This window comes from Eptatretus burgeri, chromosome 2 (assembly GCF_056783735.1).
Source record: "Eptatretus burgeri isolate ZD-2024b chromosome 2, Ebu_testis_v1, whole genome shotgun sequence".
NCBI classification, from domain to species: Eukaryota; Metazoa; Chordata; class Myxini; order Myxiniformes; family Myxinidae; genus Eptatretus; species Eptatretus burgeri.
The window spans coordinates 7,499,000-7,522,949 of NC_140962.1; the positions used below are offsets into that span (position 1 = coordinate 7,499,000).

At 42.4% G+C, this 23,950-nt stretch overlaps 1 protein-coding gene across 3 annotated transcripts in view; it reads left to right on the plus strand.

Annotated features, from left to right (window-relative positions):
• The first annotated feature begins 5,269 nt into the window (after positions 1-5,269).
• Positions 5,270-23,950, plus strand: part of LOC147031339 (calcium/calmodulin-dependent protein kinase type 1-like) — a 68,127-nt gene continuing 49,446 nt past the window's right edge. For all 3 annotated transcript variants that reach the window (XM_085861981.1, XM_085861973.1, XM_085861990.1), the window contains exons 1-5: positions 5,270-5,486; positions 5,659-5,757; positions 17,468-17,524; positions 17,716-17,764; positions 18,509-18,577. In XM_085861981.1, coding sequence (XP_085718107.1) covers positions 5,439-5,486; positions 5,659-5,757; positions 17,468-17,524; positions 17,716-17,764; positions 18,509-18,577 — 322 coding nt within the window. In that variant the 5' untranslated portion in view covers positions 5,270-5,438. The remainder of the gene's footprint in view (positions 5,487-5,658; positions 5,758-17,467; positions 17,525-17,715; positions 17,765-18,508; positions 18,578-23,950) is intronic.

The following is a 23,950-nucleotide window of genomic DNA, read 5'->3' on the forward strand; positions in this document are numbered from 1 at the left end:
TCCACCAGGACGAGACTCAGGTCTGTCATACCAGAGGAGGGAGTAACCAGGGAAAGATACTTGGAAGTCAGAGACGTATTGTGGGAGGAAAGTTTCTGTTTGGAAGATTATGTCTGGTTTGTCAGTAGCAACCTGTCTGGAAAGATCTGTCAGGTTGAGTGAAGGCCCTGGATATTTGAGGTCCACACTGTTAATTAATATGGAAGGGAGGAAGCTTTGGGTGCAGGGGAGGGAGGGGAAGGGTAGGACAAGGGAGGAGGTGGGGGAGGTAAGGAGAGTTGTTGAAAAAGTGTGGGGTATTGCAGAAGAGCTCGGGTGGGGGGGGGCAGATGAGGAGGAGAAAAGGCTCTGTGGTGCTGGGTTGAGGTGCAGTAGGGAGTAATAAGAGTGGGGGCAGAAGGCAGTTGAGGATTTGAGGAGGTGGAGTGATGAGATGGAGGAGAGAGGGCAGGGGAAGGAGGCAGCTTTGTGGATGAGAGGGGCGAGCAACGTTGAGAAGGGTAAGTGAGGGGGGAGAATGGTGGGAGAAGGGTGAGTGGAGAAAGTTGAGGGAGAAAGGTGAGAGGGAAACTTGGAGGGGAAAGAGTGTGATGGTTGCTTTGAGAGGGAGGGGTGAGAGGGGTGAATTGGGACTGAAATTGGAAAAAAAAATGACGATTGAAGGAAAGCGAACATGCATTGCAAACTGGGTTTTTTATTTTAAGTTCAGATTTCTTGACAATTAATGATGCATTTGTGTTTGATCAGCTTCATGATGAAATCGATCCAAAATAACTCAAATTTAAAAAGGAAAACCAAACTGCCACTCCAGTTTCTTTTTTGAAATTACAAACCAATATCAATAATAACAAGAAAAATTACCCCCGGTTGGGGGTGATGGTCATCTCTGAAGCTCTGTAGATGTGGATCTCTGATCGGCTTAGAATGGCTTCGATGTCGTCTTGTCTTTTGGTTCAACGTACAGACGAAAGCCCGGGAGTAAAAAGGATAGAAAACCTCAGAAATCAAACTACATTTCTGAGTTATCCGGAGATAGATTTTGAAAATGGTTGATTTGGAACATTTATGATCAATGTGTCTTCAAAAGGATAGAAACCGGACCTCAGAAATCAAACCGCATTTCTGAGTCATAAATGGCGGATGATATTTTGACAATGGATTATTTCACAAGTTTACAGCATCGGTGACCTTGACATTGACCTTCAATCAGGTCTAAAATCATACCGTCGTGCATCACTCATCGACCTCTACGTACATACCAAGTTTCATCAAGATTGGGCGAAATTTTTTTGACCGTATCACATGGACGATTTTTCCAACTTTGAAGACACGTGACTCGATAACCAGGACGAATTTCAGAAAACCGGCCCGACCAAATTTAGATATCGTTCCATATTATCAGAATCCGAAGGAATTTCGAACATCGGATCATAAACAGCGGAGGAGATAGATTTTGAAAATGGACGATTTCATTAACTTTGGAGTGACCTTGACCTTCAATCGGGTCAAAGGTCAAACCGTCATGCATCCCTCATCAACATCTACCCACATACCAAATATCAAGAAAATCGGAAGAAAAAATGGAGATGTACGGACATCAAGACTGGTGTTATTAGGTCATCTCGTTAGAGATGACCTAAAAAGAGCAATCAGAGATTGCAGACCCTCATCAGGACTTCTTTTGAGTGGTGTGTTTTTGTAGGTTTTTGGGTAAATCCAAGATGGCTGCCAAACCATGTCAAACTATGATGTCATAAGTGTGAACATTTTGTTCCTCATGGATAGGCGTTCATCAGTGAGTTTTGCCTCGATTTGTTCAAACACTTCTGAGAAGAAGATTTTTGAAGTTTTATGTTTTTTTAAACAACAATATGGCTGCCGAATCACGTGACCGATGATGTCATAAAAAATTTTCTGTGAACCATTTTATCCCTTTTCATAAATTTTAATACTCATCGGATGTGGCATTCCACATATGCAATTATGACGTCTTAACGAGGGCACCTATGACGTCATAAAATCACACTCATTCCTCATGAGGAGTACTTGCCGTGTGCCAAGTTTCAATTTTTCCCCTTGGTGCGGTTTCAGAGATACAGAGATCCAAAGTTTTTCCGTTTTTTTCCAATATGGCTGCCACACCACGTGACCTCTGACGTCATAATTATCATTAAAACATTCCACACGAGTAGTCACACCAATTGTGAAAAATTTCTTCTCAATCCGACAAGCGGTTGAAGAGAAAAACATTAAAGTTCTGTTCGGACAAACAAACAGACAGACAAACAGACCCAAATGCAACACCTCCCTCTCCTTTGGCGAGGGTAATAAACTTCACACCAAATTATATGATAAAACTAGAACGACACTCGTGGACTGTATATAATCTGACCTCGTGCGTTCATTCTGAACAAAAAAAAACCATTGTTAACTGAACACTCTACTATTATGATGCCTTGTCATTGTGGTCCAGATACCGTGTCATCCCTGCACCCCATTATGTCATATCGTTTCTTGGCCTGGGTTATCAAGGACATAAATTTAATTATTCACTCAAATCGGGTCAGAGATCAGATATAAAGTTTTATATTTTTTGGATAAAGATAAGATTTCATTTCAACCAATTATGGCTGTAATACATCATCGATGTGACGTCATTACGATACCCCCTTTGAGCCTGAGATCATGCAATATATAAAGCACGCCCAACATTTAACAACACCACATGTTCAGTTTCCAAAAAACACCTGTTTATGCATTTTGTCATTCAGGTTTTCAATGATGTTGAAAGAAAGAAAAAAAAAACAATCGTTCTTTGTCCACACCGAATGTCTCTTGGGAACGGTTGGATTTACCACCGTCATAGTTGTACAACTGAATAAAGAACTTCGGATTTTATCTCACGAGAAAACGAAGACCATCTTCGTTGGTCAACAGGAACACAACCTACCCTCTGATAAAACAACTCCTGCTCAGGATTCCGCAATCTCATCGCCATTACTTGGTACCGTACGTTGAGACGCTCGCCAGACACGTCAAGTACATCAATAAATGTCTGGCATACTGAAGAAGCCTTGTGGGGCGAGCCTTGTGTATTTTAGAGTTGTGAGATATTGTAATCAGTGAACCAGTCATTGGTGTTAATTCATTTTATTGTGCTCTTTGCAGCTTCAGCAATGTACATCCAGACCCAGAGGGCCGGAGCGTGTGAGAAGCGACATTTTGCAGCCACAGCAATCTGGTTGTTTTGGTTTCTTGATCTCTTTGTGGGTACCACCTCCTGACGGGCTCAGGAACAACGTCGACCTTGGGACCCATCAATGTCATCCACTGCAACATTGCTCTCCTCAGGCACCGGTGTGCCACTCCCCTGATGTTCAAGAGCTTCCTCCACTTCTGCTGAAAAAAAAATCCACATCACTGATGACCGTCTATGACAACGGTCAAACTCGGTGTCTGATCTGATCAGCACTTCGCTTCCACATCTTCCGAATGCCTCCAGTTTACATTTCCATAGGATATGAACCAGGACCTGTTCGCTTGGCAATGTAATTTTGAACTGAAACGTATTGTCCAATTCAAAACTCGTGAATTGCCCGCGAATCGTAAGATAATTTTTGTGACCGCTGTTTCTGCTCAACCATAGTGTTGATGTTGGGTACAACAGTGTTGATACGTGTCTGAAGTTTCCTGTTCATGAGCATCTCAGCCGGTGTTTGTGTCGTTGTGGACTGTGGTGTTGTGCGATAACTCAAGATAAGTTGTGACATGAGAGTGTGCAAGGGACCACTCATTTTACGCAGTGCCAATTCCCAGTTTGCACCACACGTTCCGCTAATCCGTTTGTCGCTGGATGGTATGGAGCACTCCTGACATGTTGAACTCCGTTCATGTTCACAAACTTTGTAAATTCTTCGCTCGTGAAGCACGGCACATTGTCCGACAAGAGTTTGAGGTATGCCGTGTGCAGCAAATGCTTCTCACAATTTATCAATTGTGACTTCACTCGTCATTTTCGAAGTGACATATACTTCAATCCACTTTGAGTATGCATCAACCAGAATGAATAGCATCTTTCCTTCGAGCTGCCCTCGGAGCTGCCCAACAAGAAAATTGTACAGGTTCTTTGATCCCGGCCTTTAGCAACCAATCAAACTCCTCATCTACATTCCGTCTCAGCGAAACTGGTACCGGGCGGGCTTTCACAAACTTAGGAATTTCATTTGGGTCAATATCTATCTCGACCTCCGTTCCTTTCAATTTTTCCCAGCTCCAATGCGAAAAGGTCTCCGTCGTCCTTAAGGAGCTTCCTCAATTGATCATTGGCATTGAGGTTGTTCACATAGTGCCAGTTCAACCGTAATGCCTGGAGCCAATCCCACCGCAGTAGACTGGACCCTGAACCTCTCACCACAATTAAGGTCAACTCTGCTCTCTGTGTGCATACCTTACAGCAACTGCAGTGCGTGGGCGCCATCTTGGTTGGGAAGCTGAACAAGTGAGGAAAAAGTAAACAAAGCCAAACAATGAGCAGAACCTTCCATTGTAGTAAATCACAATGATGAGATAAACAACGTGTGGGATTGTGGAGATACTGTTGCTATGGTTACCAGGGAAGTGAATACAGTATAACATGGTACACGGCAGCGCACACGGCATTATGGGATGGCTGTGTAAACCCTGCACGGTATATTCTCGAGATATATTCTCTCCAATTGTGATGTTCACCGACAATACAAGGACCACGAGACTAGGCCGGAAGCGCAAGCACCACACTGTACTTTATTACAGAGATGGTTTCAAAACACACGCCGCCGAGTTGGAGGCGCTCAAGCATGAAACAAATATTAATCTACACACTGTACACTAATTACAATTTATAATATGTATCAATTGTTATTTAATCCTTCAAATCAAACAAGTCCCGGAAATAATCACCTCACTGAGGAAGTGCGAGTTGGGTGTCGTCATTTTGTCTCATCTTGATTACAACGAATTTCATTCAATCTCAACAAGTGAAACAAAATATCGCACACAAAAAGGGCACTCGGTTGGGCGCAGACCTCCGAAATCACAGATGGACGAAATCCCTCCGCCAATGTCTTCTTCTTCTTCAATCGGCTGTTTAATTTCAGCCTTGCGTATTGATATACAGTGCGGAATAAAGTAGTTCCAGGCCTGCCATTTCACCTTCAGATCATGATTTAAAATGTTTCCTCTTCATGATGTTTGTCGACAATCTCACGATTTTATTAACATTCACGGCAAATTAAACAAAATTTCTGCGAATGTTGTTGAAATGAAATGAATGAATAATTTATTCCGATGCACACCATTGTTGATGACGTCACAATGCTTCCCTCGTCTGTGCGTTTTCTTTCGAGCTGCACGTACTTGTATTTGGTCTGTAATTTTTGGCCTTTTTTGCTGAAATCGCAATGATAGAAATATCAAATTCACCTTCCGTTCTCCCTGTGGAGGGTCAGGTGAGACTCGTTCCTCCCTATCAGAGGAAATCAAACTCTCGGATACTTTTAATGGATTCACCCATTTGATGGATCTCATCAGAACGTCACCATCATCCTGTGTGTGGACATCATGTCATTGTTGAGATGAGCTCCTCTCATCATTTCGGTGTTTTCTTTTTTTTTTCTACAGTCGACCCCAAATATCAGTGGCTACGATGTCCTGAAAGAACTCGGACGTGGATCCTTCGGGAAGGTTTGCTTGGCACGACGTCATGAAAATGATCAACAGGTAAATGGACGCACCTTGTGTCGCGAGCCCTCGGTAACTGATCCGAGTTCGACGTTTTTTTCCCCATTAAACGAGATTTCGGTGTTTGTATTGATCCGTGGAGAGAATCGAATCCATTTGATGAAGAAACGTGGATGTGTGGACGTGTGGACTTGTCTGTAACGTAACTGGATGTGGAAAAGGTTCGTGAGGAAGTGACGAACTCCCTAATAAATCTACTGTGGTGTATTTTTTTATTGTTTTACATTTAACTTAAATAACGAGGGAGGGGAGAGAGAGGGAGGGAGGAGGAGAGGGGGGAGAGGGAGGGAGGAGGAGAGGGGGGAGAGGGAGGGAGGAGGGGAGGGCGGGAGAGGGAGGGAGCGGGAGGGAAGGGAAGGTAGGGAGAGGGAGGGAGAGAGAGAGGAGGGGGAGAGAGAGGAGGGGAAGGGAGAGGAGGAGCGGAGAGGGAGGGAGGGGAGAGAGAGGGAGGGAGAGAGAGGGCGTGAGAGAGAGAGGGCGTGTGAGAGGGAGGGAGAGAGAGGGAGGGAGGGAGGGAGAGAGAGAGAGAGAGAGAGAGAGAGAGAGAGAGAGAGAGAGAGAGAGAGAGAGAGAGAGAGAGAGAGAGAGAGAGAGAGAGAGAGAGAGAGAGAGAGAGAGAGAGAGAGAGAGAGAGAGAGAGAGAGAGAGAGAGAAGAAGAAGAAGAAGAAGAAGAAGACGAAGAAGAAGAAGAAGAAGAAGAAGAAGAAGAAGAAGAAGAAGAAGAAGAAGAAGAAGAAGAAGAAGAAGAAGAAGAAGAAGAAGAAGAAGAAGAAGAAGAAGAAGAAGAAGAAGAAGAAGAAGAAGAAGAAGAAGAAGAAGAAGAAGAAGAAGAAGAAAAAAAAAAAAGAAGAAAAGAAAAACAATCTACAGTGGGGAGAACAAGTATTTGATACACTGCCGATTTTGCAGGTTTTCCCGCTTACAAAGCACGTAGAGGTCTGTAATTTTTACCATAGGTACACTTCAACTGTGAAAGACGGAATCTAAAACAAAAATTCTGAAAATCACATTGTATGATTTTTAAATAATTAATTTGCATTCAATTGTATAAAATAAGTATTTAATACATCAGAAAAACAGAACTTAATGTTTGGTACAGAAACCTTTGTTTGCAATTACAGAGATCAGACGTTTCCTGTAGTTCTTAACCAGGTTTGCACAGACTGCAGCAGGGATTTTGGCCCACTCCTCCATACAGATCTTCTCCAGATCCTTCAGGTTTCGGGGCTGTCGCTGGGCAACACAGACTTTCAGCTCCCTCCAAAGATTTTCTATTGGGTTCAGGTCTGGAGACTGGCGAGGCCACTCCAGGACCTTGAGATGCTTCTTACGGAGCCACTCCTTAGTTGCCCTGGCTGTGTGTTTCGGGTCGTTGTCATGCTGGAAGACCCAGCCTCGCCCCATCTTCAATGCTCTTGTTGAGGGAAGGAGGTTGTTGGCCAATATCTCACGATACATTGCCCCATCCATCCTCCCCTCAATACGGTGCAGTAGTCCTGTCCCCTTTGCAGAAAAGCATTCCCAAAGAATGATGTTTCCACCTCCATGCTTCATGGTTGGGATGGTGTTCTTGGGGTTGTACTCATCCTTCTTCTTCCTCCAAACACGGCAAGTGGAGTTTAAACCAAAAAGCTCTATTTTGGTCTCATCAGACCACATGACCTTCTCCCATTCCTCCTCTGGATCATCCAGATGGTCATTGGCAAACTTCAGACGGGCCTGGACATGCGCTGGCTTGAGCAGAGGGACCTTGCGTACCCTGCAGGATTTTAATCCATGACGGCGTAGTGTGTTTCTTATTGTTTTCTTTAATACTGTGGTCCCAGCTCTCTTCAGGTCATTGACCAGGTCCTGCCATGTAGTTCTGGGCTGATCCCTCACCTTTCAGTAGATCATTGAGGCTCCACGAGGTGAGATCTTGCATGGAGCCCCAGACCGAGGGAGATTGACTGTTATCTTGAACTTCTTCCATTTTCTAATAATTGCGCCAACAGTTGTTGCCTTCTCACCAAGCTGCTTGCCTATTGTCCTGTAGCCCATCCCAGCCTCATGCAAGTCTACAATTTTGTCCCCCGATGTCCTGAGACAGCTCTCTGGTCTTGCCCATTGTGGAGAGGTTGGAGTCTGATTGATTGAGTGTGGACAACTGTCTTTTATGCAGATAACGAGTTCAAACAGGTGCAGTTAATACAGGTAATGAGTGGAGAATGGGAGGGCTTCTTAAAGACAAAACTAACAGGTCTGTGAGAGCTGGAATTCTTACTGGTTGGGAGGTGATCAAATACTTATTTCATGCAATAAAATGCAAATTAATTATTTAAAAATCATACGATGTGATTTTCAGGATTTTTGTTTTAGATTCTGTCTTTCACAGTTGAAGTGTACCTATGATAAAAATTACAGACCTCTACGTGCTTTGTAAGTGGGAAAACCTGCAAAATCGGCAGTTTATCAAATACTTGTTCTCCACACTGTATATATATATATATATATATATATATATATATATATATATATATATATATATATATATATATATATATATATATATATATATATATATATATATATATATATATATATATATATATATATATGTCGAGAGACAGAGAAATGGAATTAGTAACTTGATGCAATGTGTGTTTGCTGGTTTGGATGGACTGATGAACAGGGAAGGATTGAAGGTGACTGGCCATGAGAGTTAACCAAACCATGGGCCCTCGGAGCCCTCCTGGTCCCCTTCCCACCCCGGAGTAATGGGCCACAGTGGGATAAGTCACAGTGCACTGTGTGGTATGTATGTTCTTCTTCTTCTTCTTTCGGCTGCTCCCGTTAAGGGTCGCCACAGCGGATCATCCATATGATCCGCATCGTGATTTGGCACAGGTTTAACGCCGGATGCCCTTCCTGACGCAACCCTGGTCGCCTCTTACAACACAAGGATATGGTACACCTATTCTAACCCGGGCATACACCGGGCCCAGTACACTGGTACTCACTTCGCCGACCTCGGAAGGATGACAGGCTGAGTCAACCCCCTGGTGTGTATTAATTCAAACGGCCAACGGGGCTTGAACTCAGGACCTTTTGGATCCCAAGCCGCTACCATAACCACTACGCAAACACCAGGCTAAACTGTGTGGTATGTATGTTAAGTATGCAAAAGGTCAAACCCAGGTCAAGTCTTGATCTCCATGGTATGTTGTGATCTTGTCGAAACTATGACGATGCTCATTTGATATTTTACAACACACAAGAACACCTCGATGAAAAAATCGTAACATTTTGAAACTAAATGGACAATGACAACAGTTTAGAACGAGAATGATGCTCAGTAGAGTGCACACCTCCGCCATGCTGAACAGTTTATGTTTTGTATTCCACCGTTAGGTCGGATCTGAATCCAGACCTTCATCAAAATCTAATCGGCTTGTTCTTGTCACCTCCCCAACTCGTCCACCAAGTTATGTCAGAACTCGTCCACAGCATTTTGAAAATATGGTTCTCCAAATCGTTTCTGGCCCAATCACTCAATGGTGAAGAATCACTTAAAATCCGTGTATCCGGATCCGGATCCTCATCAAAATCATATCATTCCGTCCTTGTCACACGCCTAACCTGTCCAAGTTTCGTCCAAATCCGTCCATAACATGTTGAGTTATCCTGTTCACAGAAGGACAAACAGGGGTGAAAACATAACCTCTGTCCACTTTCTGTGATGGAGGTAACAGGAGAGTGTAATTTATTTGTAAAACCATCATTTGTCATTGACATTCCCAGGTGCAGGCAGTTTCTCCACAGACACCACTTCGTGTATCACGTGACTTCGGTCTTTTCTGAGATTTGTTTTTGGCTGAAAACTCGTCAGTGATTTGTGAGAAGTGGAGTCCTCTAAGTAGTTCACTCTCAATGCTCATGATCGAAAGACTGTCGGGTCAATCTTATCCCATTCGGTTCCTGACCTCATCCGTGATATGTTTTAGTTTTGAGTTGGACGGCTCACCCTCAACAACACAATTCTTTACCATCTTCAACAGATATATCCGAAGAGCTATTTCAATGTGAGGAAATGTTTGGGTGAAGGTGTGTGTCTGGAGGAATTGGTGAAACCTGGATAAATTCACGTGGGTTCCACACCGTTGGGATAGGAGCTGGCAAGATTTTCTGTGGCTTGCTTTCATTTATTCGTATGCAGCTGGTGGCTGCTTGGCTGCATCATTTTCTGGGGGTACAGCTGTGCCGCTGATGCAGGATCCCCTGCTACCAGTAAGCTCATACTCATTTTGCTGACTTCAGAAGGGCAGGCTGAGTCAACCCACCTGATATTAATTCAACAGCATGACAGCGGCTTGAACTGAAGACCCTCAGATCTAAAGCCAGCCACCTTAACCTTAAAGCCAACACCAGACTTTGTGGTTTACTTGATCACGAATGAGTGAGTGGTGGGAGAGGGGGGGGGGGGGTGGGAGACAGATAGACAAACAGACAGTATAGTCTGGACAGGAATCCAATATTACTGTTTGTTTCATTAAATGCTTCAAGATGGAATTTCAAGGCACTGATTGGCTGATCATTGATGACAAGGAACACCTCAATCTTGAATTTGTCTTTGTGTGACATCACAGTGGCTGACGCAGTTACAATGATTATCGTGATAATCCATCCTTGCATGGGCCCCCCCCCCTTTTCGGTTGGACTCCAGATGACTGCCCCCATCCACCCCCTCCCTCCACCTTAATCCCTCATTGCTTATTAAATAAACCAAAGAAATTATCTTAAAATCAGTTTATTTGATGACATAACAGGAAAGACAGTGACCATTTCAATTGTTCTTCACGTTTATGAAAAGGAATTTGTCTGTGCATTGGTTTGTATACAAAGTCGTCACTGATACGTTAAAGAATGTTGAAGTGACTGAAGGTTTGATGTCGAAATCGGACAACTCTCCAGATCCAGATCAGATCCACTTGAAAGTACTAAAAGAAGCAGCAGATCAAGTATGTAAGCTTCTCTGCTTAATCTGTAGGAAATCCCTTGCTGAAGGAAAAGTACCCTCTACCTGGAGAAAAGCCAATGTTGTGTGAATTTATAAGAAAGGATGTGGAGAAGAAAGAGGTGGCAAGACACATCATTGCAGAACACGAAGAATGCAATGACCTGCATGCAGCTCAAACAGTCAGTGTGGATGGTAGATCGTGTGGTCAAACAGAATCACTTAAAATCCGTGTATCCGGATCCGGATCCGGATCAAAATCAAATCAATTCGACATCAACAACTGGAAGTGATGGGAAACTGGACCAAATTTATAGATTATAACATGCCTCATGGAATGCACTGACCTATTTTGCTTGAAATATTCAAATTAACCCCCCCAAAAATCTTATTTTTCACCCCTTGCACTGAACTTACACCTCCCAACCCCCAAGAGTACCTCTGGCTGTGTCTTCCCTTCCGCTCCCACCTCTTGTTCGTCTGTGTGTCGTACCGTCCCCTTACAGTGATGACTCAATTTACATCTCTTTCAGACAGCATGGACAAACTTTTAACCACTCATTCTAACTCTCTCATCCTCATATGTGGTGATTTAAATTGTTTCCATGCAACTTTGCTGGGTGATAGTTCCTCTCTCACCAGCCATGGCACTTCAGCAAAGGACTTCCTTCTGTGACTCGATGGGACTGACTCAATCTGTGACTTTCCAAAAGGAAGCTCCCCCAATGGCAAAGACTCCCTTCTGGACTCAACTTTCCTGCAAATGTCTCCTGCTCTTCCTCTGCTTCAGTTGGTTCATCTGATCATGTGCTTATACAAGTCAATATCTTTCTGGCTATTCTCAGAGAGCTGCCTCAACGCTGGCAAGTCTTGCAGTTCACTTGAGCAGATTGACAGGGACTGCAAAGTAGCCATTTCTCTTCAAGACTGGTCTCCATATGTATTGCTCCTGATGTTAACTCAGCTTGGGAATTCTTTCACTGAAATCTCTCTCTGAGAGCTCTGCGTTGTTCTTCTTCTTCTTCTTCTTCTTCTTCTTCTTCTTCTTCTTCTTCTTCTTCTTCTTCTTCTTCTTCTTCTTCTTCTTCTTCTTCTTCTTCTTCTTCTTCTTCTTCTTCTTCTTCTTCTTCTTCTTCTTCTTCTTACAAAACCTTTAGGACTAGGCTCTTTTATATAGAAGATCTGGATATCCTTAAATACTAAACACCTGTACACATCCTCGCATTGACGGTGCCTTTTGAGAGCGTCTATCATCAAGTTTTAAATATATTCGGACATTTGCTTTAAAGTTTCGAAAAGTTCACGTTGCTATTTAAAGATTATTCCATTTAATGTGTTGTAATTTCGTAAATACACGATTTTCTCGTCATGAACAGGAGCCTCCATGACGGGTCTCGCTATTGACTCCATCAAGGCACGTGACGAAATATCAGAAGTTGTTGTTATTGCCTTAAGGACGCGGCTTTTGAACACATTTGTCCTTGTTTCCTCTTTTATTTCACCTGTGGAACCAACTTCCACATTCTCTTTGATCTCTTTCTTCCCTCCAGGTCTTTACGACAGCTGTTCATCACCATCGTAGATCGTCCCCCATCCAAAACCATAATCTTTTTGACACTGATTATCCTCGCCACCCACCCCAATCCTTCCTCCTTCCATATTTCCATTTTTATTTCCTGATACTTTCCTTTTGTATCTATGTTGTCCACACCATGCATGCCCTCCTGTCTCTCATTCGTTCCCACACCTATTGTTTGTCGAACTTTGCCTCGATCTTGGCCTTCAACTCTATCTTTTGTGTCCCCCCCATCCTCTCTTGACTATTACTTTTGACCTGCTACATCCTGATCCTTTCAGTGCATGAGTACCAGCTCTTCCACGAGCCTCGACCATGTATGGTGTATTTTGGAGTTTTTCCACAAGAAGTATGTCTCCACAAAAAAACTCCAAAAAACAACCTTTCATTGCATCTCCATGGAGGACTTGCAAAAGGCATTTGAAAGAATCCCACATGAGAGATTCCTAAAGAAGATGTACAACTATGTTATTAGAGGACAGATGCATGTGTGGATGAGAGCACTGTTGATTGACATCATCCAGAGGGTTAGAATAAAAGGGGAATATTCAGCTTGGAGAAAGCTGACCAGCGGATATACCACCGGGATCGGTGCTTTTTCCATTCCTTTTTCTCTTTTTCATGTCGTCTTGTCACCCTCTTTGTCGACAATGACACAAAGGCATTTGCTCCAGTCGACAATGATGTGGATGTTGGAAATTTGCAGAGATTTGGAATCCTTGGTTAGATGGACGCAGTTATTTCAACTCCCCTTCAACCAATCCAAATGTAAAGTCAGGCACTATTGGCAAAACAATCCAACTGCTAACATCAATGAAATTGATGATTTCTCCATAAAGCCAGTTCGACAAGAAAATATTTGGATGTGACTTTCGACGATCACTTAAATTCCACCTGCATTCAGAAAGGACAGCAGCAAAGGCTAACTGGAGCTTGTGATCAAAATCACTTTCAGACATCTGGATAGGGAAACCTTTCTTCTCTATAAAACACTGATGAGCCTAAACTGGAGTACTGCTCAACAGAATGGAACCCTGTTCTAAACAAAGATGAGGAAGCTTTTGAAAAGTTTCTCAGAAGAGCCACTAAAATTGTGAGTGATATGAAAAACTCAAGCTACCCAGAGAGACTTAAAGCCTTGCAAATCCCATCCTTCAAGTACAGGAGAATATTAGCTGATATATTGCAGGTCTTCAGAAACATGAGGCAATTCGACAAGATTCCACAGGGGGATTTCATCATCAGACCATCGTGTAACTCATACATGAGGACATTAACGCAAACTCTTGAAGAGTAATTGCAGGAAAGTGATAAAGAAAAACATTTTCAGGGAGAGAACATATTAATAATAAGGATAAAAAGACATGAAATGTCATAGCCCCTGTGGTGTTAGTAATGTCACTGTCTGGAGCTAAAGGGTGAGCCTAGATTAACAAGATTTATGTGTGTGCACAACTGACTTGAGTGGTCATGTGACATGGAAGATTGTGTGTGATTGGGTAATTTGTTCATGAATATTAATGATGTGGTTTGGATTGTGAATGTAGTTATATTGTGATGGATAGTTGGTCACGTGATATGTATGATGTTTTGGATTGGGAATGCAAATTTCGCACAGAAGGGATTTAGTATTCATATTGTTTGGGGAAGACGTACTGAATTACACAAACAGTACAACATTCAACAATATCAGGAAATGCATGTCCAAGAAATGGTTGAGGATGTGTTTGATATCGGGAGTGGGGGTTACAACGAAAATAGCTGACAGTCTACTGGTCGGCCATATTTGATCAGATCCCAAATAGAGGTGTACATGTATGCCTTCATGTACTGTGCTTGTGCCAAGTTTGAACAAAATCAGACCTTGCATGTCTGAAAAATGGTTGGCGAAACGTTTAAGTAACGAAATGGCCTCAATTTGGCCATCTTGGATCTGATCTCAAAAGAAAATGACGTGTTTATGCAAGCCATTGTTCCTTATCTGTGTGCCTAGTTTGAACAAGATTGGTAAATGTCTGTCTGAGAAATGTTTGAGGACGTGTTCAGCATCAGGTGTACACAACGAAAATGGCCACCAGTCGGCCATCTTTGATCGAATCGCAAAACAAAATGAAGTGTATATGTACACCATCATGTGTTATCTTTCTGCAAAGTTTGAACAAAATTGGTTCAAACACGTCAGAGATATGGCTGCAGACGGACCCACGGACAGACGAGACCCGATCCATAAGCCCCCGTTTCAGACGAAGTCCAATGGGTCTAATAACTTGAACAGCATTCAATGGAGCGCACACCCCATTATTTCCAAGCCTCTCTCTCTCTCTCTCTCTCTCTCTCTCTCTCTCTCTCTCTCTCTCTCTCTCTCTCTCTCTCTCTCTCTCTCTCTCTCTCTCTCTCTCTCTCTCTCTCTCTCTCTCTCTCTCTCTCTCTCTCTCTCTCTCTCTCTCTCTCTCTCTCTCTATCGAGTGCAGCCTGTGGCTGCTGGTTGCATCATTGGTTGGGACGTGGCTATGCCGCTGATGCAATGTCCCCCTTACCAGTACACTGGTGCTCATTTTGCCGACCTCGGAAGGATGACAGGCTGAGTCAACCTCCTGGTGTATTAATTCAGCGGCCAACGGGGCTTGAACTCAAGACCCTAGGATCCCAAGCCACCACCCAAACCATCAAGCCAACACCAGGCTATTTCCAAATAATTCCCCTACAATAAAAGCTATCTCAGTTAGGAGCCCAATATTTTGTGTGCATGTAGCCGAATGTTATAGAAGATGTGACATGTTCCTGAGAGTTATGAGGTATCATGTGATTTATCATGCGACCCCTCAGTGATGTTTAACGGTTTTCACTCAGCCACGCCATGGGACTCACTGTTGAGGAACACGTGTTTCTCCTCGAACATCACATGAAGAATGCATCTTTTAGGGAATGTCAAATTGCATTTAAAAGTAGCTTTGTTGGTCACACGAAACCTTCAAAATCAGTGATATGGAAACTGACGAAGCAGTTCAGAGAAACAGGCTGTGTGAAAGTTTAAAAGCACATGTGCTAGCCAAGTGTTGTCACACCAGAGAAAGTGGATGAAGTGTGGGAAAGAATGGAAACGAGCCCGAAGAAATGTCTGGGACGTTTAGCCCAACAAGGTCAGTGGACATATTCCAGTGCAAGGAAGGTGGTCAAGACACTCAAACTTTATCCCTAAAATATTCATGCAGTGCATCAGTTACTGGAGCCAGATAAAGAGAAGCATGTCGCCCACTGTGAGTGTCTCCAGGGCATGGTGAGAGAACAAGACCATGTTTTGGATGTTGTGTTTTTTACAGATGAAGCACAGTTTCAATGAAACTGTTTCATCTTCCTGGCCATTTAAATTCACAAAACACTCGTTTATGGTTCAGTGAACAACCTTATGCTACCCATGAAAGTCCATTCCATTCCACTAAAATTGGTGCTTGGTTTGCTGTAAGTCGGCAGAGAATTATTGGCTCAATTTTCTTCTCAGAAACAGTTCTTCTAACCCTAACCCTAACGTTACATCAACCTAATCCATGAATTTCTTGGGCACCTCACAAAAGACAAAATCAACCAAGGATGGTTTCAGCAAGATGGTGCCACGAGTCACAACTCGATTCAACATGAACGAACATCGTCTACTCTTTGATGACCGTGTAGTGTCCAAGTCATTATGGCCACCTCGAGCCCCAGATCTTCCGTCACCAGATTGTTTTTTGTGTGGATATTTGAAGGACGTCGTGTTTGCTACAAATCCACGCACTCTTGGTGAATTAAAGCAATAATCAGTGACACAATCAGCGATATTCCCCACAAAATGCAACGCTCTGTATCATTGAGCTTGCTGCGAAGAATCATGTTGTGCCTGCAACATGGTGGTGGACACGTCGAGCATTCATTGAAGGTAACACTGGGCTGCACTTGAAATATTTTTTTGCAGAGGTCTAGGTTTTCTCAACGGTCCCCATATGTTTTTTGCATGCTGAATTCAGAAATGTATCTCATTTCGCTCAATCAGGTCAAGTTTTTACGCTATCTCAATTTTAATTAAAAAAAAATCAAATTTTTTGTTTTTTTAATTAGCATTTTTTAAATTCAAAGTCAGACTTACATTGACAGGAAATGTACAAACTATACATATTATGCTGTTACATACTAACATACATACATACATACTGTTACATACATACTAACACTTAATGTGGAAGAAAGTGCCTTCTCAATTACTTTCATTTCAATTTCATAAAAATATAGATAAATCGTTGTTTCTGGCAACACCCAACTTCAGTCGCTCCAGCAGTCGCTGTTTTCCTTCGTCTTTTTAATGTTGAATTTCACATTAACGGTACTTGTGCGTCATTTTATATTTAGTTTGTACATTTTCTGTCAATGTAGGTCTGATTTTGAATAAAAAAAATGCGAATTAAAAAAACAAAAATTTTGATTATTTTTTTTCCTTAAAATTGAGATAGATAAAATTGAGAAAAACTTGACCTGATTGAGCGAAATGAGATACATTTATAAATTCAGCATGCAAACAGCATATAGGAACCGTTGAGAAAACCTAGACCTCTGAAATTACGCAGACCAGTGTAATCAATTGTGTGGATCATGTCACGTCTTTCCATGACATGAGGCTACATTTACCCAAAATATTGGGATCGTAACTGAGATAGCTTTTAGTGTATGGGAATTATTTAGGGTTCTTGGATGAAAAAAAAATATTACCCTGGAGTTTGAGTCTGGATTTAAATGTCATGAAAGTGAGTTTGGTCGATAAGAAATGACTAGAGGTTCCATCAACAGGTTGCTGAGGAGGAGAATTTCCATACGCAACGGGTGGCCATGCGAATGCAGAATAATTGTGAAGAGTAGGTGAGCTATCACCAGCATCTTGAACAAATTCCAAATTCCTGCCATAACCCACAGGGAACACGATCAGCAGCACAGCCGCACTCTCAGGCAATGATGCTACCCCACAGCCTTATGCTGCATGTGAAAGAAGAAGAATGCAGAGCAATCCAAATGAAACTGCAATCGATGATTGAATGTAAACCCAATTTGTGAACAACAGTTCAAACCTACTTTCTGATATTTTTTTTCTCTCCAGGTTGCCATAAAGATGATGCATTCATCCCCGACACAATTCGCCTTCATGAAGAAACTGGTTTGTGTGAACAAATATTTTCACTATCTGCACCAGATACAAGAAACAGCTGTTGTTGAAACTTCATTGTCTGATTCGATTCTGTGTGAATACAGTGTACAGTAATTGATAAAGACAAACATTTGATCAATTCCAAGGACTAAAGTACAACATCATGATAATATGGACTATGTTTTGGTTTGTATTTGTAGCTCCAGAAAGAATATTCGTTGATGAAGGGCCTCAAGCATCCAAACATCCGTAAGTTTACATATTATCTTGACCAATGCCAAGCCAATAGTAATTTATAAAGACAGAACCCATTCTGATACCATCTCACATCGTTATCCATGTATGATGTGATGTTTATTTTCATCTTATTTACCAGGAGAATGATGGAATGACACGAAACTAATGTTGTGCTTTGTGATTTGGTTGGATAAACTAATTTGCTTTCGTCCTTTAACATCTGTGTTGTGTAATTTTTATTGTTTGTTTGTTGTTTTCATACTGATTTGGAACCCCTACTCTGACCCTTGTGAGGTGCCAGTGAAAAGAAAGTTGCACCTTAAAAAGCTACCTGGGACCTTTGAAAATAACTGCTTATTGTTTGATTCTTGTTGGAGAAACTCGAACTGTATTATTATACTTGTGTGTGCAGCACAATGCTGTGGGGTAGTATCATTGGCTGAGGGCACTGTTGTGCTGCTGATGCAATGCCCTCTGTGGGATCGAGAAGCAATTTGGAATTTGTTCATGGTGCCGGCGATAACTCGCCAACTCTTCACGAAGTGATCTTCAACGTCCACCAACTAATGCTGGCAGATGGGACGCCGAGTTTAACGTCCATCCGAGGGAGGGCACACACATTGATGAATCACCCTGCCTGTGAGACTCTGGGATGACAGTTTATAGCTGGGTTGGGACTCGAACCCAGGCGAGACAGCTATTCCTTTGTGTCAGCTCCTCTAACTGTATTCACAAACTTTATTTCTTTCCATTCAGTTCAAGTCTTTGCAAGTGGTGTGACGTCACAAGGTTTATTTTACTTTGCCATGGAGCTTGCAACGATGGGTGAGTTTAATTTTATTTTCTTATGATTCAACATGGGAAAAGAATGTTTATTATATTTGATTGTGTATTATGTTCGTTGAGGTGAGATGTTTTTGATGCAGAGTGCGAGTCACACTGTTGAAATGCACCGACCTGTACCACACCTGCCCCCCCCCCCCCCCCCGTGACTCAGACAGTAAACTGAACTTATTAACAAACACACAATGCTTATTGTTAATAAACACACAATGTTAATTGTTAATAAACACACAATGTTTGTTGTTTATAACCATACTGTTTGTTGTTTATAACCACACTGTTTGTTGTTTATAAACACACAATGTTAATTGTTAATAAACACACAATGTTTATTGTTAATCAACACACGGTGTTTATTGTTAATAAACACAGAATGTTTATTGTTCATAAACACACAATGTTTATTGTAAATAAACACACGTGTATTGTTTATAAAAACACAATGTTTGCTGTTTATAAACACAGAATGTTTATTGTTTATAAACACACAATGTTTATTGTAAATAAACACACATGTATTGTTAATAAACACACAATGTTTGCTGTTTATAAACACACAATGTTATTGTTTATAAACACACAATATTTGTTGTGAATAAACACACAGTGTTTGTTGTTTTCAACACACAATATTTTTTATTTATAAACACACAGTGTTTGTTGTTGATAAACACACAATGTTTGTTGTTAATAAACACACAGTGTTTGTTGTTTATCAACACACAATGTTTATTGTTAATAAACACACAATGTTTATTGTTAATCAACACACAGTGTTTATTGTTTATCAACACACAATGTTTATTGTTCATAAACACACAGTTTATTGTAAATAAACACACGTGTATTGTTAATAAACACACACTGTTTGCTGTTTATAAACACACAATGTTTATTGTTTATAAACACTCAATATTTGTTGTGAATAAACACACAATGTTTGTTGTTTTCAACACACAATGTTTATTATTTATAAACACACAGTGTTTGTTGTTTTCAACACACAATGTTTATTATTTATAAACACACATTGTTTGTTGTTGATAAAACACAATGTTTATTGTTCATAAACACACAATGTTTGTTGTTTATAAACACACAATGTTTATTATTTATAAACACACATTGTTTGTTGTTGATAAAACACAATGTTTATTGTTCATAAACACACAATGTTTGTTGTTTATAAACACACAATGTTTATTCTAAATGTTGAATAAGGTAAAAAGCGAACAAGTTGTAAGATGAATGGAAATATCTGGAGAGTTTGAGAAATTTTGGTTTCTTCTGGATATCGAACCTCATTACAATTACGAGCAGCTTGTAAAGGGAGGGGTTTTCATAAATTATCTTTTTCTGGGGATACGTAGATGGCACAGTAGAACGAATGAAAAGCGTGGGGGGGGGGGAACCTTGTCGTGATTTACGTCACTATGTACAAGTCTCACCTTTACCTCAGTCATAGCATGTTTGTAATACACCTGGCTAACAGTTTGACATCAATCGATTTCAAGAACTTTTGTGTTTTGTGACACATATCGTAACACATTCTCTCTTTTATACAGCCCAATAAGTACCATGGATTATGATTGCAGTCAACATCTCAGTTCCTGGTGAAAATCTGTCATAAACTGAAAAGCTGTTTTTAGCACACGTGAATAAGATGAAAATGTTTCGAGCTTGGCCACAATACTTGGCCTTTAATAAAACATCGGTGTTGGCATTTATGCCACTGATGTGCCCCGGTGTTTTATTCCAGCCCCCTTCCCCCAATTACCAAGGTCTACCTTTTTAGAAGCATTGATTGATACTTTTTAGTCAGGTGAATTTGCAAGAAATAAAACCCCGGAACGTTGGCCATCCTTAATCACGTCTGATTCACTTGTATTATAACCTTCTCAATCAATTTAATTCTTCTTCTTGTTAAAACTTGATGTCTCCTCTTATTCTTGGTTACTGTGTTTCACTGAATGCTTGTGTCAATGCGACGTTAATGGAAAAGCCAATCCCATTTAAGTTTTTATGCTGCGGGCATCCATGTTTTTGACAAAGATAATCTGATGATATCAGTCTAAAGCACGTGGAGAATGAATCTAAAGTCTAAAGCACCTGACGAAAGTCCAGGTGAGCTAAAGTTATTATGAGCCGCAAACATGTATGATTACCTTTTTAAACAGTCGCTCCTGCTGTTTAACACTAAACTGAAAGAAATCTGGAGGAATCCTGACATCCTTGAGGCATTCTATGCTGATCGCATCCACCGTGGATGAGCAGATCTGAGCCGAGATCTACTGAAATCTCGACACCCCAGAGAGGATAAAAATATGACCCTGTCGCTTGCACAGGGAGTGGATGTTCCAGTCTTCAAGATAGAAGGATGATTGAATCATCTTTTTTGAGCAAATACTCCTCCATGAGCCTCAAGTTTGTGTCGAAAAAAAACTTCTTTGGCTCCAATACAACAAAGGGCATTTGTACCATGGCTCTATAATTACTAAGCATGCTCTCCACTGGCCAGAATATAGTGTTACGAATCTGGCAGCCATGTGCACACAACAGCCAGGTGCAATAGATCAGTTATATCACTAAGTACGTGTTTCTAGTTAGGGTCCCATCCCTAGTCGAATGGGAATTAAATGTTCGTGCGCTGCAGAGTTATTTTGATAGTTGGGATTTTTACATCACTTTCAACAACGCCCATCTTCACTTTCACGACAACAACACTCTGCTCACAGCATTCTTCGTGCGCTCTCCAGCGGGTGCGTGCGTGGGCAGAGTTTAACATGAGCATGGCATCCCTCTTTGCCCAATCGGAAAGGAGCGGGCATCTCAGCCACCCCATCTTCCACTCTGCACCATCGCCATTACGCACGTGGCCGCAGGTGAGGAAGTAGGCGGAGCTACAGATGCCTCCGATCGGGACTCCGCGCAGAAGGGTGGGAGTTGCCCCGCCTACCGTGGGCCTGTCCAATGAGGGACGGCCAGTGAATCGCGCGATTCAACTGTCCAATCAGGAGGCGAGTTACCTCAGAGCAAACGCTCCACCCCCGCGAGGGGGAGGGATAAGAAAGGTCACGAGCTGCTCGTGAGAGAGAAGTTGGTTGGTGCTGGTTGAGTTCGTGGCTCCTGGTCGATGATCGTGCCGGTCGGAGTTGGTGTTCGTTCTGGTTGGTGTTTGTGTTCATGGTGCTCAGGTCGCCGATCGGCGTTCGCGGCTGTCAATTCGCTACTTGAATTCTGGAGGCTTGGGTTCGAGTTCCACCGAGGCGGGTTGTGTGGGAGTGAGCGAGCTGAGGATCCAGTTTCCTTCCACGGAATCCGAGCTCCACAAGCGCGGGTCGGTGAAGACCGCACGAGGCGGAGAGGTACCAACCAGACCTTGACCCTCAGCTCGCCTTTTCTCTCGAGCCGAAGGGCCGAATAAAGACCATTGAGGTCCATCTTCTTTTGGGTATTTGTGTGTGCATGTGTGTGTCCTTGCGGCCCCGTCTATAAGTAGAAACTGTTACCTGCCTGTGTTCCTTGTACATTATTTGCCTTGCTTTAGTCGGATAACTCTGCTCTTTGTGTGTTCCCTTCCCCCCATTGTAAAATAAATATCCCTATTGTTGAATGTATCAGCTTGTTTCTGTGTTTCTTTCATTGGCTTAGCATGGTGCATGTTGGGAAATTTGGTCCAACGGGTCTTGGTAACCATCCGCTCGGGTTCTGCACGGTTCGAGCACGATAACGGCTCGTTCCGCTTGAGGCCTGCCGATGGTGTGAATTCCGTGGTAGCTTTGCCACGTGGATACTTAGGTATAGTATATTGAAGTTGGCAATTAACCCTATTCCACACGGCCGAATTATTGGCGATTCACGGTCCTGCAAGGGAACCGTGCCTTTCGGAGTTCTCCGAGAAGCACGATCTAGATTCCGGGTGTTCGGTGGAGCCGACTCTACTGCTCCACCTAGCGGTCGTGCTCGCTTCCGACACCCAGCCCCACAACAATATCTCTGTGCACCACCCTCGTCAGTTCACAGTGAGAGGGTGCTCAACACATTTGGGAACACTGACAACGATTAAAGGAGCCCATAAACATCAATCCCATCCCCACTTCAATCCTTCTTAATGCCTTCTTCACTTTCCTCCCCACGACAACTCTTCAACACCCCTCCCATTCCCACAGAAAGTTGCACCCCCCCTCCCCGCCCTCAATCCCAGGTCCTCACCCTCCCCATCTCAACCATAAGGTGTAAATCCACTCCCCATTTCAAGGAGTCAAATCCTCTGCCCACACCCAACACCACAAATCCCCAACCCCTCCCCCCGAATAAAAAATCCTCAATCAACCTCCCCCTTCCAACTCTGTCCCATCTTTGCTCAACCCCTCCCCCCCCCCACTCCCACCTCCACCCCCAACCTCGTCCTCCCCTCCTCACCCTCCCCTGCTCATGAAAGCAAACAAGTGTTCCCACATCAAAATAGTGGACGTTTTCTCCTTCCATATCATGTTATCACTAATTTCACAGAAGCCACAATCAAAGCAGCTTCTACATGCCACGGCCAGTCACAATCGCCTGTCTAATTCATAATCCAACGAGAATTGTGCAAACCCCCTGGAATTGCAACTGTCACGTGACCATGAGATCCAAAACCAATTATCTTTTCCCTCATGCATATGTGGGGAACACATTGTTAAAGGTAAATAATGACATGTTTTCTTTCACAATGTTTTGAGATTCCCAGAATTTCTCAACAAATACCTTGATCATGACCTGAGTTTTATGGAGTCATTTTTTATGGTCCCTGTTTGAGTCGTTTAAGAGATAATAGTAGGAAATAATAGGAAAGACCTGTGGAATGTCAGTGACAAAAGCTCTGCTTGAGATAATAGCACATAGTTGTTTGGTCAGTGTATAAGCAACAGACCACTGCCTCGATTGCTGAGGATTATCTTAACAAGGCAAGTGACACCTATCGGCTCAAAATACTTTTAACTGTAGCTTTGGTCATTTTCCGCTGAAGGGAAAAATTATAGGGAGGGCATGGCGATTTTGAATGTGACATCTCCGAAGATATCTTTGACTTCACATCGTAGTAAGTACCACCATGGCGGACGTATGATTTTTCTGGTTGAAACAGTGTGTAGATTCTGGCAAACAGTCCAACCATTGAGTGATACTTGGATGGATACACACATGCACAGTGTCTTTTATAGTACCGTCGGACCTTGACATTCGCCGATTCACCATCGCTGTTGATAAAATGCGACCTGCTTCTACATTCACAGCCCTTTGCTTTACGTATTCGCTGTTTTTGCAGGCACAAAAACATATCTTCCACGAGCCGCACGTATAACACAGTTCTCAAAC